At 38.5% G+C, this 18783-nt stretch overlaps 1 protein-coding gene across 2 annotated transcripts in view; it reads left to right on the forward strand.

The window, feature by feature from the left end:
- NELL1 (neural EGFL like 1) overlaps positions 1-18783 on the forward strand; it is a 277760-nt gene that overhangs the window by 195363 nt on the left and 63614 nt on the right. For both annotated transcript variants that reach the window (XM_027732486.2, XM_027732482.2), the window contains exon 15: positions 18432-18527. In XM_027732486.2, the coding sequence (XP_027588287.2) occupies positions 18432-18527 (96 nt within the window). The remainder of the gene's footprint in view (positions 1-18431; positions 18528-18783) is intronic.

Genomic DNA, 18783 nt, shown 5'->3' on the forward strand with positions numbered 1-18783 from the left:
TGAGTGCTTGAGTGCATCCTGCTCTCCAGCAGACAGGCAGGCAAGCAGCAGAAGGAGCAGGGCTGAGATAGGAGTCAAGGGGGAATTGTCCAGTACTTGCAAAGACTGTAGAAATTCTTTCCATCCTCTCCTTTCCTCTCCTCTCTTCTCCTTCCTCCTCCACTGACCCTGCAAAGAGGTCACAAGTTTGGAACCGAGTCACAGGTCCTCCCTGCAGTTTCTCCTTGGACCATGAGGGAAAGCCTCATTTAAGCTTCAGATCTGGGCTCGAGAAGATAACAAGCACCCTTTTTGCAGTATTTTATGATAGGAATAATTTCTGAAGGTTAATTGTGGTTTTGTTGTTGCAGTATTTACAAGTTCAGTGGTTTGTGATAATAACCTTTTTAGTCTTCCTCTGGGCAACAGGCTCGTTGGAAGTTGTTCAAGTCTTGTGGGAAACAACAGATCCTGGGAATTACCTATACACTCTTAGCTTCTTCTACTTCCAGGTGTCATCTTCTCAAAAGATTCAAACATAGTCAAGGTTAGACAAACCATGAAAGTGAAATGTAAAAGTTCTTCAGACACTTGTTCAGTAAGGGCACCTTTCAAAAGATAATAGTGTCTCAGTGATTAGACCCTCTTTTATTCCACTTTCATTCCATGACATTTTGTTCCGTTCCAGAGCTTTATGTCCATCTGACTGACTGTCCTTCTGTGTAATTTCTCTACTACTTTGGTAAAGAAAATGTAGCTCCCTAAGAGACTTCAGAGCAGAAAAGGAGTAGGATCCTTGGGGAAAAAAAAAATCAATTTTTGAAGCCTCTTTTTAATAAGCTTATTGATCATCTTGCTCAAAACTTCTGCTGGGGAGCTGATGCCTGTCCTGATGTGTTGCTGGGTGTTTTGGTCTTGCAGAGGAACTGAGGCAATTTCATCAGTGCTCTGGCTGCTTCCCAGTGACTTCTCTCATTTTCAGAGCCGCTGGTAACCTCAATGGAAACACCAATAAGATGATGTGCACTAAATCTGTTGAAACTTCTTTAGTTAATGAATGTCTCAGAGATGCCCTTTCAGCCTCTCTTCAGCTCCTGTGTCTTCCAGGATTGGAATCACTGCTGCTGCCAGGCTTTTAGTCCATTCTTCTGCTGTCAGTATGATTGACTTGTTTGGGCAGCAGCTGTGTCCTGAAGAAAGGAAATCCTTCTTTAAATGAAGAGTCCCTATTAGAAAGCCTTGTCTATTGAAGTAAGGTCAGAAGAGTACGGATAGAGCAGACTGGTTGGAACTTGTTGAGCTCTGATTTTTGACTGCTTTCCTACTTTTAAAAGGTTATAGCAGAAGACCAGCCTAGATCTATACCAGTTTGTACTTTGCTTTACTCTCACTGAGCCTTTTGCTCAGTTTCATTAAAGTTCATCTTGCTGCAAGTGTTGGTTTGTTTTTTTTTCAGTATGTTAGGGACCATTTCATATTATCCAGTACTAAGAATTTGCTGCTGTTTAATTCCTCGGTTTAGTTCTTCTGAGGCTTATGTATTTTCACACTGAGACAATGCATGAGCAGTCAAAGGTATCATGCCCTGGGTTCTCTTCTTCGTGTGACTTCATGTACTCCTGGTTACCAACAGCTATGTGGTATGTGCTGTGGCAGGCAGGTAAGGCTGGTCTAGGTGTGACCTAGGTTTTGTGCAAGCCTTTTTGTCCTCAGTTGTACTGATTCTTGTCTAGTGGCTCATGATTTTTTTTTTTCTCAGTTCTTCTAGGAGAGAATGAGCTGGATTGTGGATTCCTGTAAATAGTATTTAGCCTTTCTCCTTTCAACTTAAATATTTTGTTGTTCATATCTCCCTTCAGACTTAAATTAGAGGTTAGGTTTTGTCCATCAGTGATACATGTACTTGTCAAAGCTTCAGTAGACTTTGGGGGAAAGCTCTGATGCATATTAGAAATATATGATGTTAGCTATTATTGCAGAGCTGTACCACTCAAATTGCCACCCCTTACATCTGTGGCTATCATTAAATGTGCGAAAGGCCAAGCTGTAACTAAACAGGACTGTAACTGTGTTGGGGATGTGCCAGTGGCATAAATGGGGAAGACAACAGCATGTAATAGCCTTCTGGAGTTAAAAGCATTATGCCTTAGACAGATCTGCCAGCTCAGATGCTTATTTGGGAACGCAGTCACTGGGGCTTCAGTTTGGAGCTGATACGTCTTATTTTCACCAGTCCTTCAGAATGTTCTTTTTCAGTTACTTGCAAGTGCATCTTTATGGATGGTTCGTGAATCATAGAATCATAGAATCAGCTGGGTTGGAAGGGACCTCCGAGATCATCAAGTCCAACCCTTGATCCTCTACCACTGTGGTTACTAGGAGTTCATATACATGTAATGTTTTTGCTACAAAATGTCTTGAAGAGCCGTAATCACTAGAGTGAATGATCAACTTGTGTTAGAAGTAACGGGACAGTAACTTTACTCTTAATTTTACAAAAGTCCTTACACAGTCTGTACAGTAAAGAATTACAATTCTGAGCTGAGTCAGGACCATGGGTTTATATCTATTAAGGTCACCTTTTAGTCATCAGAATCTGTTTTCAAACCCTTGTGTGCATCATATGTGTAATGACACGGTGACTTTTTCTTTGGTGCCTTTTCGAAAGATAACAGCTTTTTCTTTTAATTTCTGTACATTTGTAGATGTTGCAGGCTAGTTCTTCCCTGAATGGGGTTCTTCTGCCTTTTGAAGTCAGCAGGCACTTCTCTTTGGATTTTTAAAATTTAAATGTTAAAAGATGTGGCCCGGATTCCTGTGCAACCAACAGTATTCCCTTTTTCTAGTGATTGGTTGTCAATGAGATTTACAACATCTAGGGGTGCTCTGTTTTTTCTGTGTGTGTTTTCAGTTTCTCATTCCTTCCACACCTTCACACATCCCAGCTGTTCTGTTTCCCTTTTTACTTTCTTTGTGTTACTTCCTGGAACTTTTGGAAAAGAGAAATACAATGCATCTCTCTGTTCTCTTGTGCGGCGTTTGAGCAAAGCTCTAAGTTTCCTGCTGGAGATTCTCCCTCCTCTTGAAGCCCAGCTGGCATTCCTTCTCTTCAGAAATAGCTCAAAATATTGTATTCAGAGGCCCTCGGTCCCTTGTCACTCAGATCTGGGGTGCTTTGTCCTATCACATCTAATTTAGTGTGTGTTGTACCAAGCAGTGCTCTATTGAACCCCATCCGTTTCCACACTTTCCAAAGCTGATGGACCCTTTTCAGCAACAGAGAAAAAAGGTGGGATCAGTGCCAGCCAAGGACTTCCACAATCCACTTAGACAGAGGAAAATCTTTCTAATGAGGATTGATTTCTTTTTCATTTAGGTGCATTATTCCTTTTCTGTGCAGTAACTCCCTATCTGCAAGAGAAGTTAGCGGATTCCATATTTGAGATAAAGGTTTGGATTGAATTTGCAGCTCAGTATTGCAGCTCACATGCTGCAATGATATTACTTTGCTGCAGTTATGCTTTTTTATATGAATTGGCAGCAGCTTTTACAGACAGGCTGAACTTCATAGAAACCTAACTTAGAATGCACAGAATGAGAAAAATGCCTCTCTTGTAAGGCTCCTGCTGACCTGATAACAGTCTACAGGAAGACGCCTATATAAACAGAAAGAAAGAAATATCAGAAATAACCTCAAGTTGCTCAGATCTTACTTTCAGCTTTATGAAGCTATTTTTTAATATTATTAATGCTATTTTAATTTTTCCAGCATTTCCAGCCCCATTAATTTAGTTTGCACTTCATTTGGATCAATTATTTGCCTCAGCCCATTTAAAACCAGGGAAAACAACAGGATGGATTTTTAGTGTATTAAAGAACGTGGAGTTCTTCCAAAGGCTCTGATTAGTCCAAAAGGCAAATCTCAGAGGCTGGCCAAGTGGAAACAAAAATTCCATGTTGGATAACTGACCAGTGGATCTATATTCTCACCCTGGTGACTTTTCAAGTCAATTTTTCTACTGATCTTGGCATCAGGGTTTTTCCCCCTTAGTAGGAATATTCTCATGAAGACTCTAAACACAAGTTAATAGTAATAAAACTAGAGCCATAGAATGTTCAGCAAAAACAGATAAAAGGAAAGTAAAAAAAAAACCTGCTCCAAAACTGCAAGGATTTAGAAGGACTTCCTGATGTGATGATGGCAGTGCTGTTAGAAACCAGTTGAGATCACATTCGACTTTCCTTTCATCACTATGCATCTTTACATTTTCTTCTTGGAGATTAAAATACCCAGGGATTAGGACAGTAGAGAAGGCAACCTCTGTAAACCTGACCTGCATGATCTTACCAGGCACATAATCAAGATACTAAGATGTTAGATTTGTGCTTCATTGTGCCCTGCTGTATGTCATAAAAGGGGGTCAAAGCTGTTCTGAATTTTCATGTTTCATTTTTTTCTTTTAAAGAAGTGCTTGCTATAAAAAGCAAATATAAGGCATGAACTTTATAGCAACACTTCTGTAATACAACTGGGTATATGTAGTATTGTTTAGTATTGTATGTTCCTGCCCTCTGCTCGAGAGTATTGACAGCATCAAATTGTAGTTATTAATACAAAGCAATACTTGCTGCAGGCTTACTTGGGTCATGCACATTACTGAAGTACCAAGGTGCAGTATGTGAATTTTAACTGCTAGAGAATGTGATTAAGATATTTCAACTTGGAGAAACGACTTGTATTTGTCTTTGCAGCAAAATTTTTTTTGGGGCTGTTACATTGTGTTATTGCCCTGGGAGGTTTTGCTTTTTCATGAGTGAACAGTATTGCATTTTGCCTGGATGTTTTGAGTGTTTATTGTTCCCAGGGGATGCCTTGTTTATTTGTCTTTCTCCTGATCTGTCACAACATTTTCACTTTGACTCAGATTTCCTACAAGTTTGCACGTGGCAAGTCTTGTAATCTCATTTGCTTACCCAAACTTCATATGCAGCTCTGAGAAACATTCCCTTTTCACTGAAGTACCTCCTCAGTGGCACAGTACAGATAGAGGTAGATGTAAGTTACCATAGAAATTGTATTATGATGCTGGATTTGTTGATTTATTCAGCAACAACAAAATACAAAGCAGCAGGTGGATGACCTAGGCTGAATTCCCTTGAGTATCTAACTGATATAGAAGTATCTTATTCCTTTATATGTCTTTTGGAAACAACAAAAATCAATTCTTTCTTAAGTATGTTCATTCAGCTTCTTAATGTCTTAAATGTGTATTTAAATGCCCTGATACTGGTCAATTAAGTAAATGGGGCTGTGGATCCTGAAAAAGCAGAGCTTTTTCATGGAAATAGCAAAATCCCTGTATTATTTGTGTCTGACACTCCACTCTGAGAAACACACTGTCTTTATCCTGCCCTGTAGCTTTTGATATTCTGCCAACCCCCTAGGGCTGGAGAATTACTGTGCTGGCTAATGTGCCATACAGACCACAATTTAAAAGGTTTGTTTGGGATGGATGTAATTGTCTGTGGCAGTAAGGTACAGTCTGAGGAATCCTGCCCTGCTGCTGACACCAACTATTTTGTGGTTAAATAGATGACTTCAGACTCTGGATTGCCTTTCATAAGGGAAAAAGTACAAGCCCATGAGGCTGTGCAGTTCTGTGCAGCAGATTTCTCTCTGTACAGGTTTGCTGCTGCTGTTCATTACTTTCCTTAAGCCCATTTGGTGCCTGCACAATTATCAGAACTCTGGTCTCGTAATGACGTGTCGTCTCCTGAAATCTTGACATGTCAGCTGCAGTGCACAAGAGTGACACTTATTGTAACTAGAAACTTGCTTTCTGTCCAGTGTATATTTTTATTTCAAGTTTTCTGTTTATATAACAACAGGGCATCGTTATTCTGGCACTATCCAGCAGTGGTAAATTTGTTTGCTATTAGTGACTGATTATGTACACTGTAAGAGATTTATTTTCTTTTTGCTGTGCACTATTATTCATAATGTAGGACACACCTAGTAATTTTACTGGGAGATTTTTTTGGGAAAAAAAAGCAAACAGCAACAACATAACAGTAGTGTGCATAACGTTTCACAGAGCTGTTCAGAGAGCATTTTTTCCCAACAATTTGATTTGTTTTGTCAGTGTACATTAGAGATGACCATTTGATTGATGCTCAGTGAGACCATACTTTTTTATTTTTTTGAGTCAAACCTTATTTAACTCTGTCTTTAAACAGAAATGGCTTCTGTACTCAGGCATTTGTATGAGAACACTTGAAGTTTAGGATTTCAGGACTTTTATTTTCTCTTGACTGACGATGAAGATATTTCAAAAGTTCCTTTACTCTGCTGGAATTTTTATTAGTGAAGCAATACAGTATTTAAATACTTGTGGTGCTGCTGCTTTGCTTTTATTTTCTACCTGGTATCATTAGGCATGTTTTCATCTTCACACATGTGTAACTGGAAACAGTATCACAGAATGGGTAAGGTTGGAAAGCGCCACAGAGGGTCATCTGGTTCAACCTTCAAGCTCAAGCAGAATCATCCCAAGATCATGTGTCACAGGATTGTGTCCAGATGGTTCTGGAATATCTCCAGGTGCTCCCCAGGCGTGTGTTCCAGTGCTTGGTCACTGCACAGGAAAGAAGTTCTTCCTCATATTCAGGTGGAACTTCCTGTGCCACCTCCCTTCAGATACTGATGGACATTGATGATGTCCCCTCTCAGCCATCTCTTCTTGAGGCTGAACAGGCCCAACTCCCTCAGCCTTTCCTCATAAGAGAGATGCTCCAATCCCTTAATCATCTTTGTTCCCCTCCTCTAGACCTGCTCCAGTGGCTCCAAGTCTCTCTTGTCCTGAGCAGCCCAGAATTGGACAGAGCCCTCCAGATGTGGCCGCATCAGGGCTGAGAAGAGGGGCTGGATCACCTCCCCTGACCTGCTGGCAAAGCTCTTCCCAATGCACCCCAGGACACCATTGGCTTTCTTGGCCACAGAAGCACACTACTGGCTAGTGGACAGCTTGTTATCCACTGGGACCTCCAGGTCCTTCTTTGCAGAGCTGCTTTCCAGCAGGTCAGATAAATGTCTTTAAAATAAACATGGATGCCTTCAAAATAAACAAAATTTTTGTATCTGATTCATATATATCTCCACGCTACACATATACATCTTATTCTTGCCTTAAGTAATGTCTTTGGTGTTAAACAAACTGTTATTTAGAATTATGCTTAGTGTACACTTATTTGCAGTAAAATATATGAAGACTAGGTGCTACATGAGAGGATATACTTCAGGGAATTATGTTGCTGATGAATTTGTGACTTGTTTCAAAAAACACATGCTTTGTGTAGCTCATTTACTTATTCTTTAGAGAGGACACTTGTAGAGTCAAAGAATATGTTTTTGGAAACTGTTCTTAGAAGATTTTAGTGAAACCTCTTGAAGCTCCTGCATCAGAGGGCAGGTCAGGAAGGAGTTAAGCTTGTGTTTAATAAAGTTGGGAGCTCATCATCTGCCAGAGCTGCTGTTACCAGATTGCAGAAAGTCTCAGTGTGAGGATATTGGGAACAGAAATGTGCATGTACAGAAAGAGTAACAGTTTTCAGAAATGCCTCACTCCTTTATAAAAGCCCATCACAGCAGGCAACTGGAAAAGCTAACAATTAAATTAATCTTACCTGCTTTCATGTCACAACTTATATAGGGAAGAATTTCCACAAATCAGGTCATATAACTGTGCCTTTGTCTTCTTCCAGAGCACTTCTTGAGCCTTATTGTTTGTAGGATGTCTGCCAGGATCTGCACAGTGGTACGACTGCTGTGTGGCTCTGGTGGGTCCCCACAGTCATTCTGCTCAACTGTGAAACATATGCCCATGGTTTTCCCTGAATTTAGTCAGGGAATATTGTAATTATGTTTCTTCTTCCTAAAACTTTTCAGCATAGAGCAAAATCTAATTTTTTTGACAGGACATGATTAAATGGAATATTTAACCTAGATATAGGAAGGGGGCTAACCTCTGATAAGCCAAAGGCTGAATTTCAGTTTGTGGAAATTTTTTTATATTGCAATTTTATTTGTTTGGGTTTTTTTAAGAAATTTCTTATCTATAAACAGTTTTGTAATCCTTAAGCACTTGTGCATAATCGTGAAATGTATGTAAGAATATATGTGGCATGCACATGAACAAGTCTATTAAGAGCAGTGAAAGCTAAATTTGTTGTTATTCAGGGAAGCAGGATATTAGGAGCAAGTAAAAGGGTGTACTACAACAACAAAAATAAATGCCAGTTCCCCACACAGCATTTATGAGTATGAGGCAGTTTAGTCATGATACCAGAGAACTGATACATCTGTTAAGAGAAATGCATTTTATGCACCATAAAATTAAATGTTGCATTGTTAAGAAATATAGCAAGTATTCCTGCAAGTCAGTTTTTGGAAACTAAACATTGTAACCTGACATCCTAAGAAAGTGGTACTGGAAATCTGTTTTGAAATCATATTCCATTAGGAACATGCACTGTACTTGATGGAAGGATTACAGCTGTCTTTTATGGGGCTTTATTTTTCCTGCATTGAGACTATCATTTGTACCCTTAGCAGACTCAAGCAAAAGAAAGATATTTCATATTTATGTTGAACCATATAATCCTAAATGAATCCAAAGTACTAAAAACATCTATATGGTGTATGTCCCATGGTGCTGCTGAAGTGCTGTTATCAGGTTGGGAAGCAAACAAACACTATCTGGAGTGTTTTGCGTTCATTGGGAAAGAAAATTTTGGCCACCAAACACACCAAGCTTTAAGTACTGTGGTTCTGAAAAGTTCCAGCACCTTTAATAGAATCATAGAATCATTAAGGCTGGGAAAGACCTCCAAGATCATCCAGTCCAACTGTTAACCCAGCACTGCCAAGCCCATCACTAAACCATGTCCCCAAGTGCCACATCTACAGGTCTCTTAAATCCCTCCAGGGATGGTGACTCCACCACTGCCCTGCGCAGCTTTCTTCACCAAAAGGGTTGTCAAATTTTTCCCAGTATATCCAATCTCAAGGCAAATCAAACCAGTTGTAGAGATTTTTTCATTACTTTGATATCTTGAAGCACACAAGACATTGTACTGTACAGCAAAATACATAATGCACTGATGCAGAATCACTGAAGTCAGATTTGTAACTGAGGTGCCACTGTTCTGTAAAAAGCAACCAAGGATATATGTATCATTTTCCTTTTGCTTTACCATTCCTCAACATGTAACTACTCAGTTCTCTGCAGAAAAAAATAGAGACAGGGAACACGGGGGCAGAAACTCAAGTCAACATTGTGCATGTTTTCTAGGTATTAACTAAAATATTTACATGATTACAAGTGTATGCTAAGACATAAGTCAGCAGTATGGTCTTTTAAACCGTGACAGTGATGTACTCCTTGGAGTCTTGTAGCTCTAAGAATTTAGAGGGTAAATTCTGAGGCACTGTGTAAATTGGTATAGATTTACTAATTGACACTAGCAGAGAGGGTGGCCCCTTGGGTTTCTAAAATGCTCTTGGCTCATTCAAAGATTATACACACAAAGATTATATTTGCTTTTCTGCACTTACTTGTTAAATGCATTCTTTATTAAATTATATTTCTGTAGTTAACTCTGTTCTGTAGAAGTGCCTGGCAGGTTCAGGCTCTTAATGCATCTTCCTCACTGGGGGGTTGTAAGGCTTAATTGTTCATAATGTATAAAAGCTTGAGATGAAAGGATTTATTTAAAAGCAATGTACTATGCTGATTATAAAGCTGATGGTGATGTGTATCACACCTGCTGTCACACCAGCTTGAGCAAAAGCAATCTCTGCCTTTAGACTGAAATTTCTCTGGAACAGTGAGAACAATATCACTTTTCAGTGCTTCCTTCTTCCCTATTGAAAAATCTGGTGTCTTTTTCAAAAATCAAAATATTGAAGTTTATTATCTTTTCTTATGGATAAAACTAATTTGGTGAGATTATGTTAGGTAAATCCAGATATTGAGCTGAACATGTCTTTTGACACTAGGAAAATTAGAATAATTGCTAAAAAGACTTTTTTTTGGAGAAGAATCTGCTATTGTGGTGATATTTTAGCTACTGAAAAACTTTCTGATTTAAAGTGCAGATAAGAGCTGAGATTAATTGTCTCCAGTTATTTGCATTCTCTTTTTGATCCATCAACTCTAAAGGTCAGAGGAAGTGTAGGAGTGCAAAAGTTATCCAGACCTACCTAAGAGAATTCATTATTTAGTGTGGTATGTTTTAGCACTGGGTTTGAACCTCTCCTCCCCCACCTCTCCAACCCCCCTTCATTGTTCTCTTTGTTATTCTTTCTTTGCCTTGTATAAACTTGATCTGAATGAGACAGAATGCCCTGGGGCATTGCTTATGGGATGCAGGGCTTTTCATCTCTTGATTGCCTTCTTGGCAGCATCTTTAGTGAATTCAAACCTTTATCTGTTAGAGACTGCAAGGTAAGGTAGATTCTGTAAATTGAGATTAACTTTGAATTCTGTTCCTTAATGGGGAAATGTCTATATCTAACATGGCATCTTTTTGATAAGGAGTGAGGGCTGGATGAGTATTGTGGGGGAGCTCTGAAGCTTCACCTAACTGAAGTCCTTCCTGTTGTGTAAGCAGAGGACTATGATCTCTGGAACTGACAATTCCCATCCTCCTCGTGTTGGTCAATAGAAAGCAATCAATGCAATTTGAAAAAGGAATTTTATTTCTAGTGGAGTGTCTTGGCAGAATGAGGGAGATTTAAAAGTTGATGAAAAAGTCCATTAGAAAAGGTTTTCAGAGATACCGCTGTAGTTGTTACTTGTATAATATTAAGACAAAGAAAGAACACCTGAATTTTAGTGGGCTTGTTTAAAAAGACACAGCTCAGGGTCTCTTAATGTCTTTGTAAATTATTTGTCTTTACACATCCTTGATCCAGACGTGAAAATCCTATTGTTTTATTTCCCATTTTTGTCTTCTCCCTCCCGGTATTGTCACCTTCAGATAGTTAAATGCTACCAATAATTCCTTTTTTTTTTTTTTTTTTTAGCTATCAAAACAAGTATTTGTTTGCAGTTTCAGTTGTTGCATTTACAATAAGGTACAAGCAACCCTAAAAAAATGTTGCTGAATGCAACTTTTTAGGGGCTATGATGGCACCCAAGCAACATACTTGCTTCCAGCTGTGAAGGAAAATGCTTTCTTAAAGTTTCTCTACAATTTCAAATGACAGTGTTCCTCACATAGAGAATTACCATAAAATAATGTTTTATTAACATTTTAGGCACTTTTTTACAGCTTATTGAACATTCTGGTGTTTTTTGTAACAATGGTTATTTGAGGGTGCTTGGGTAGATTTTCATTTACAATAGAGAGAAAATCTCTCACATTGAAACAGATCGTTTCTCACTGGTAAACAGGCTTGTGTTTTGTTGGTGAAGGTAAAGGGCAAAGCAAGAAGAGTGAATTAAAAGTCTCTACAGCTATTCCATTGGAGGTAACCCAGTTAGTCTTGTGCTGAACGTGTCTACAGAGTGTGTTTGTATTGGTTGGAACACTAGGATGAGAGATCTGTAAAATGTACGTTGCTAGAAAACTGTTTTTATATTGTCTGAATATGCCATATATTGAGGTCAAACAGACCTCAGATTGCATGCACTCTTACTGAATTCAGTTTTTTTCAATTAGTTCAATGAGATTTGAATCAAAGTCTTTCTAAACTTGTGACAATAAATCAGGCAAGGGAAAATGCTTCTTTTGTGCTTATAGAACATGCTTCTTTATCCTTAAGATTTATTAATCATAAGTGATTTCTAAAGAAACTGTGTTCTGTTTGTAAATATAAATTATTCTATACCCGTATGATAAAGTAACTAGGGAGTATAATAAGCACAGTGATTTAATGCAAAGAAAAGCTCCAGTGGTATCATGTGACGTGTTGTTCTCAAAGTAAATTTCAGTTTGGTTTTACAGTTTTAAATGTTGACTTGAATATTGAAAGATGGTGTTCAGTGGGTATATGGAAGAAATAGTCTGCCCTATTTTGTCGTGCTTATTATTAGGTTACTAGAGAGACAGCTGCAGTTGGCTTAAAATGCTGCACTAAAAATATTGAAGAGTCTAGCCTTGAGGAAGCAGAGCAGTAAAATGGCAACAGGAATATTTATTTAGCGTAGAATCATCTGGGGATGTGTGAGATGCTTTCAAAAGTGTAATATATCACAGGACAAATTTTAGTATATTACTTTTGTCTTTTACTGCTTCTATTGATCTATTTCAAATACATTTTTGAAAATTGTCACATGTGTGTCCTCAGAGCCATAAGATAAGCTTGACATCAATAAGGGTTTCATAGATGCCATTTTGCCTATAGAGCAGAATGGACAAGTCCTGCCCATTCAAGATGCTTTCTGAATAAATTTAATTAAATATAGCTTGTTTGTTCATTAGGAAAGATTTTAGGTGAAAATGTATTGATCAAGGTGGATAACTTACACATTCAAAAGTCAGTTGCATTATTGGAGTAGTACAAAGGAAATTATTAGTATTTATCACTATGATTCATTGTGCTAATTTTAAGGAGTTTAGGTTTCATTTTTCAAAAAACTTCAGCATCTCCAGCCAAACAGCACTTGAACCCACCCTGAAAGCACCCAGATGAATGATCTGCTGCTTGCCTACAAATGGCCACAGCTCGATTACATATCAGTCAAGCAAAACACCAAGCACCAAGAGAATTTAACATCATATAACAACAAAATGGGCCCACTGCTAAGAGTTCAGTGCCTTCTGAGAGATATGCCCAGCCTTCCAAATTCACCTAAATCTTACTTTTGTGAGTGCTGTGTGACAGAGTACTGGGTACCTGAGAAGATTCACTGCTACATCAGCTGAAATAGCCTAGTGACAAACTCTAAAATATTAGTTCATCACTTTGATAAATATTATATAGCATGCAAATACATACATAGACACTCAAACTCATGCACATTAGCTGCGTATGCCTGTAGGTTCTTCCTGATGTATTTGTTATACTTTATAATCCTGCTATGGACTTTTCTATTTAGCCCCTTTTTTCCTTCTTTATCCTCACTGTGCCTGCCAGATTTGAAAGAATTCCTTTATGCTTTTCTGGGTGCTTTGAAAAACCCCCGTCTCCAAACCTTAATTTTGAATTCATTGATCTTTGTTCAGACTTAGATCTAATACACTTACACGTTTTGTGCTGCCAGGATTTGGAATTTTGACTACACTAGGCAGCAATTAAACTGATTACGTTTGCAAAGTACCTCTTATTTGTGAAATTTCTAGAAAAATAATTCAGGAGTAATAACTTCACAACCAGCTGATAGAAGACCTGAGATTTATAGGCTCTTCCTGGACTGAATAACCCTCATACATACCACACATAAAAACAGAAGCATAAATTAGGTTGGAAGCCACTCACAAAAGTGGTAACTACCCAGCTAAGGGTTTGTCTTCCAGCCACAGATATGTTCTCATCCTGACTGGAAGACAAACCTGTACTTCCCTTCTTGCTCCGACATGTGGGATGAAAATTTTCCAGGACAGTTCTTTTGCCCAAAGTTCATTCCTGCCAGATTTGTCCTTCTCTGACTCCAGCCAGCTGTAAAAGGACTCCAGTGGCATTTGGCAGACTTTTGTGTGAAATAAGTTGCACCCTGTATCCAGTGGATGTAGTTCACTGAACCAAAAAGAGTTTTGTACTTTTGTACTTTTATAGATGATAGTGTCACACTTGAGTACAGAGAAAAAGAGCAGAACCTCTGCTGCTCCCTTTGCTCCCTCATTTTACTTGTGTGTTTTCTCTTAACTTTGTCAGCTGTCCTCTAAACCCACCTCAGGAACTGGTATCATCCAGTTACTCTGGTATTTGGCTTACATAGTTGGATTGTTATCAACTGTGCCCTTGTGCATACTTGTCTGAGTAAATTCAATCAGCTAATGAAATTGTGGTCTTTCCATCAATTGATTATCAAATTGCTCGTATAGTTACACCAGCCCATCTCTCTTCCGAAGCTGCATATTTTTGTTTACCCAGGCAGTGCCTGACCCCTTCCTTGCCTTTTCTGAGTGTCCCTTTTTTTCACTTTACAGGCATTTAGTATATCTAGAAATAATTTTTAATTTATATCTGATTTATTTGGGAAGGTGACCTTTGTATCTCTTCATAATCAAGTAATATTAATTTAAATTTGTTGGGTAATTACTTGGTTTTGTTTTATTTATTCATTTTCTTTTACTAAAATATTTTTCTATATTCAAGTACAAATGTTTTATAATAACTACTGTATTACACTTGGAAGTGAGAGGCATTTGCTCAGCTTCCATGCTGCAGTACCTGCTTTCCTATAGTAGCACAGCGAGGTAGTGATACCAAAACTGGAATAATGCAGCTTGTGCATGTTCAGGAGTGTGGCATTTTCATGCTGCCCTTTGTGGAGCTCTGCAGTGAGACTCCCCCGTCCCTCCAACATCATCACAAGAATGACATATTCAGACTTAAAATTTTGGCTGTTTCTGTTCTCTACAGATTCATCATCAAGGAGGATGTGCATCAAAACTAGAATTCCTCCTCTGCAGAGAAATTATGTCTTTTTAGGAAAGGTCTTTATATGATAAAGGCTTTTATTCTGCTGGAAAAAAATCTGTTGGCATTACAGAGGTCTGTTCACTTTGGCAGAAACTTCCTGAAATCAATAGATTCTGCTTCCTTTACGTACAGAATACTGAATAAATCTCTTAACAACGGAAATTTGCCTGTGTAGACTTTACCCTAATGGCATCCTCACTTAATTTGCTTGATAAAACCTTTATGGTAAATTCAGTAACCACTCTCCTTTTTAAAGAGGTTTCCAGCCTGCAAATAATTTCAGAGACAGGATCTACTTATGGGAATACATCAGCAATGTTCGATCCAGCCATGATTTATCTTCCTTGTGTTAACTTTGTTTGAGCAGGAGGGAATCTGCAATCAAGGTTTATAACTGCTAGTTCTGTGGTACTGGTGGATTCCCGGCCCCTCCCGATAGATTTTTGATTTTGAGAGGTCTAAACCACGGTGGAAATCTATATCCCAGAGCCCATAAGACATATAACAAAGCACAAGCACCAAAGCAACTAGCTTCAGGAAAGCCCAGGCGCTCCAGTTGATTTCCTGTCCTGTCACTGAGCTCTCCCTGTTAGGTCCTCTTGTCCATAAGGCATGGATACAGAAGGGATGTAAAGATTTCCCTTAATTAATTTCTTCTGCTAATGGTGTAAAGGAAAAATCTCACTGTTGGCAATGAATGAATTTTGATAAAATGTTCTAAAAGGCTTCAGCCAGAGGCCTGACTATGAGAGAAAAGACTTCAAATAAGTGAAGTTTGGTAACATTGCTAGCAATTGAAACTGTCTTCCTATTATTAGAGGTATTGAACATTCTTAAAATTTAGTGTAGTGCTATCAGTACTACAGATAAAACTGTGAACTATTTTTCTAGCACTTAAGGAAAGTAGCCTTTAGACAAATATTTTGATTTTGTAACTATGCTCTGAGATTTGTGGATTTGATGTTCCTATTTCCTACAAGCCTTCAATGCAGGAACGAGAGGGTTTATAGAATAACCATCTGGGGAACAGCAGGATAATGCTGGCACTCTTCCTTGGGGTTTTCTTTTCTTGCATAAAAATATAAGAATGAATCACATCCCCCAAAGCCTGAGCAATGAGGACAAGCATAGTTAGTCTGTATTGTGGAGGATTTTTCAGCATCTACAAAATTTGAACTGGACAGTTTAATTCTTTCCTTCTGCAGCCATTGCTCAGCTTCATCCTCCAACATCTGTGTAGCAAGCTGGTGCCCGGGTGACTCCTGGACAGTACAGAGTCCCTTCTCACAACAACCTGTAGTTCCTCAGGGTGTCCCTGTACCAATATTGTTGTGGTTTTTTCTTTTTTGTTTTCCTCTTTTTTTTGCTGTTAAGTTGCTATGATGTGACATTTCAAAACACTCAACAAGTAAGTGCAAGCACATTTGAGTATGCATATAGGAGGTGTGTTTGGATATGGATATGTAGGAAGGAATAGAAAGATAGAGTTTTAGCCCATGGCAGGCATCCCCCTCTCTCTCTCCCAGATGGGAATGGCACACATGGCTATGCCTGTACATGTCAAGACCTGACTGCTGCACTGACAAAACACAGAAGCCCTAATGGGAAAATCTGTTACATGACCAGCCCTGTCTCATAAGCCTTTCTGTGTTAGAGATTTTAAATGAGAACAGAAGAAAACACCACCTCACTCTGCTGACTTACTAATAGGATTTATTGTAAGAAGCAGACATTTCACATTGGTAAGTTGGTAGCACCCATTATGGTGGCAAAGAAGGTGCATGAATGCTCTAACTGAAGCCCTCTTACCTACCTCTCCCTCTCAGCACTAATAACTTTCAGTGGACACGCATCATTGTTATAGACAATAAGCGTCATCTTTTTTATGCCCTTTATGAATTCCTTTAAGAGTCCCATGTAGTTCTCTCCCAGTACAAAGTGATGTATATTGAGGATGAACCATTCACTTTTGTTGCCATTATCTTTCGGTTTTTCCCCCTCTGCCACAAATTTTAGTTCTTTTGATATTTGCAGAAATGCATTACTGCTTCACAAAAGTCTGCTTATTCTCAATTTCAGACCAGAAAAAAATGCAGATGTAGGATTTAACTTGCATCTTCTCTGAGAATGCTGAAACCAGAGATGAGCTCTGGAAGGAATCCTTTGAGTCTCATCACAGTTTTTTATATATTTTGGAGCTATATTTCATACTTTCAGCTTTCTGCACAATTATGCTTTTCTACAAATATTTATATGTAAAAAATCACAAAATACTACTCTTAAAACATATTTCTCCTTTTCCCATACAGTAGAAATTGGCCGGTTTCAAATTAGAAGCATTTTAGAAGATTCCCATATGGGGTGTGTGCATTGATGAGCAGGAAGTGTTACTGGGCCAGAACTGTGCTTTCTCCACACTGCTGCCTTGCTGCAGTCACAGGAGTGCTTAGGATGTTCTACTCCTGTCTTCTCTAAACCACTGTAGCATTCTTCTCCCCGTGCTATCCTCCACGGAACAGTATGGCATGCTATGAATTATATATTTACAGTAAGGCAGATGTGTCTGTCAGTTCACACAAGAGGTATCATGATGTGCTTTTTTTCCTCTAAGTGGTTAACAATTGCAAAAGGTTCTTTTTATTGCCTAGTACTTTATTCACTTTATTCTTCTTTTAGTGCATTGGAAAATAAATCTTAAACATTTCTTCTGTTATCTAGCACTTCCAGCCTTTTCATAGCGTTTGTAACATCTCTTTGCCAACACTCCATCTGTGATTTTAGCTTGCAGGAAACACTTTGCAAATCTGTTATTAGCTTAGATGCAGAGAGCTGCTGTTTAAATATTAATTGTAACTTCCCTCGTAAATGCAGTCAAACCCACTGAGTAACCTGTGAAGTTCAATAAATATCTGGGGAGGGGGTAGTGTGTTAGGGGTAGGGCCTGCTCTTAGTTGTAGCAAAGGTCTTATTCAAGTTACCAGTACAAAACAGATAAGTGTCCTGATGTCATTTCCTTTCCTCTTCTTACCTCAGTCCTGCTACCTTCACACACACAAGAAAAAGAAATAAAAAAGAGTAACATTCACCTGCATACTTGCACACTCAGTGGACTTTCTACCTAACCAGCTGTGAGCAGGAGGAACAACATCATACAGTGCTCACAAGAAAAAATGAGATCCATCAGTTGTTCCAAATCCTAGTTATTGGTCAAACACACTTCTGAAGTACTTGGGTACTGCTCTGTCAAGAATCACACCTCACTAGAGGCATTATCTTGGGCTTGAGCCTTTCTCTGTTTTCAGTCGCGACCCTCACCATTATTTAATTCCTTAATTCCACAAAAAATAAAATAAAATTCCTCTTAAAAATAAAAATTAAAAAAGCAAAATATTGTGTGTTTGCAGACATTTCAGTGAAGTGTATTGGATAGAAGCGAGGAACAAAGCAGTTGACACCATCTGACCATCCTGTTTTCTCTGGGTTACCAGGGCATTGCAATTGTAAGATGCATATTTGTATAATTGAAAGAAGATCAGCCCCATTAAAATCATATGATGTATTTTTCCCTCTCTTCTTCTGCCAGATGGTTACTAATCTTTTATTGGTGAGGTGGTTTGCCTGCGGTGTAATCTGAGATTTTTCCTCTTGTCCTTTGAGTTACTCCTCTTTGTGTTTGCAGGTGGACTGAATTTTAATATGCTGAATTTTGTTAATTGCTTAGAATTCAGTTGTTTATCTTGTTATCCTGCAGTACATGTTTTTTTAAATGATGTATTACCCACATATTCCTTTTATCTTGCAGCATTCTGTGAAGAAGGATGCAGATATGGTGGAACTTGTATAGCCCCTAACAAATGTGTCTGCCCTTCTGGATTCACAGGAAGTCACTGTGAGAAAGGTAAAGTTTTACTGAAAAACACCTTCTTTGGTAATGAGAAATATGATATACTGAAGAAGTAATTACTTTCCATTCATTCATTCTGCTTGATATTTTCTCTCCATTGAAGATATGACTGTTCCATTTCTGCCATTTCCAAACTGAAAGTTAGTCTTGTTTGAAACTTTCCGTGTTTAATTGTATCAGGGGTTTTATCAGCTTTTGCTTCCTGTGACACTTTTAGTTAATTAGAAGGGATATCAAATGAAAAATATTT

The sequence above is a fragment of the Pipra filicauda genome, unplaced genomic scaffold (assembly GCF_003945595.2).
Source record: "Pipra filicauda isolate LSUMZ 115617 unplaced genomic scaffold, ASM394559v2 scaffold45_size4122338_pilon, whole genome shotgun sequence".
NCBI lineage: Eukaryota > Metazoa > Chordata > Aves > Passeriformes > Pipridae > Pipra > Pipra filicauda.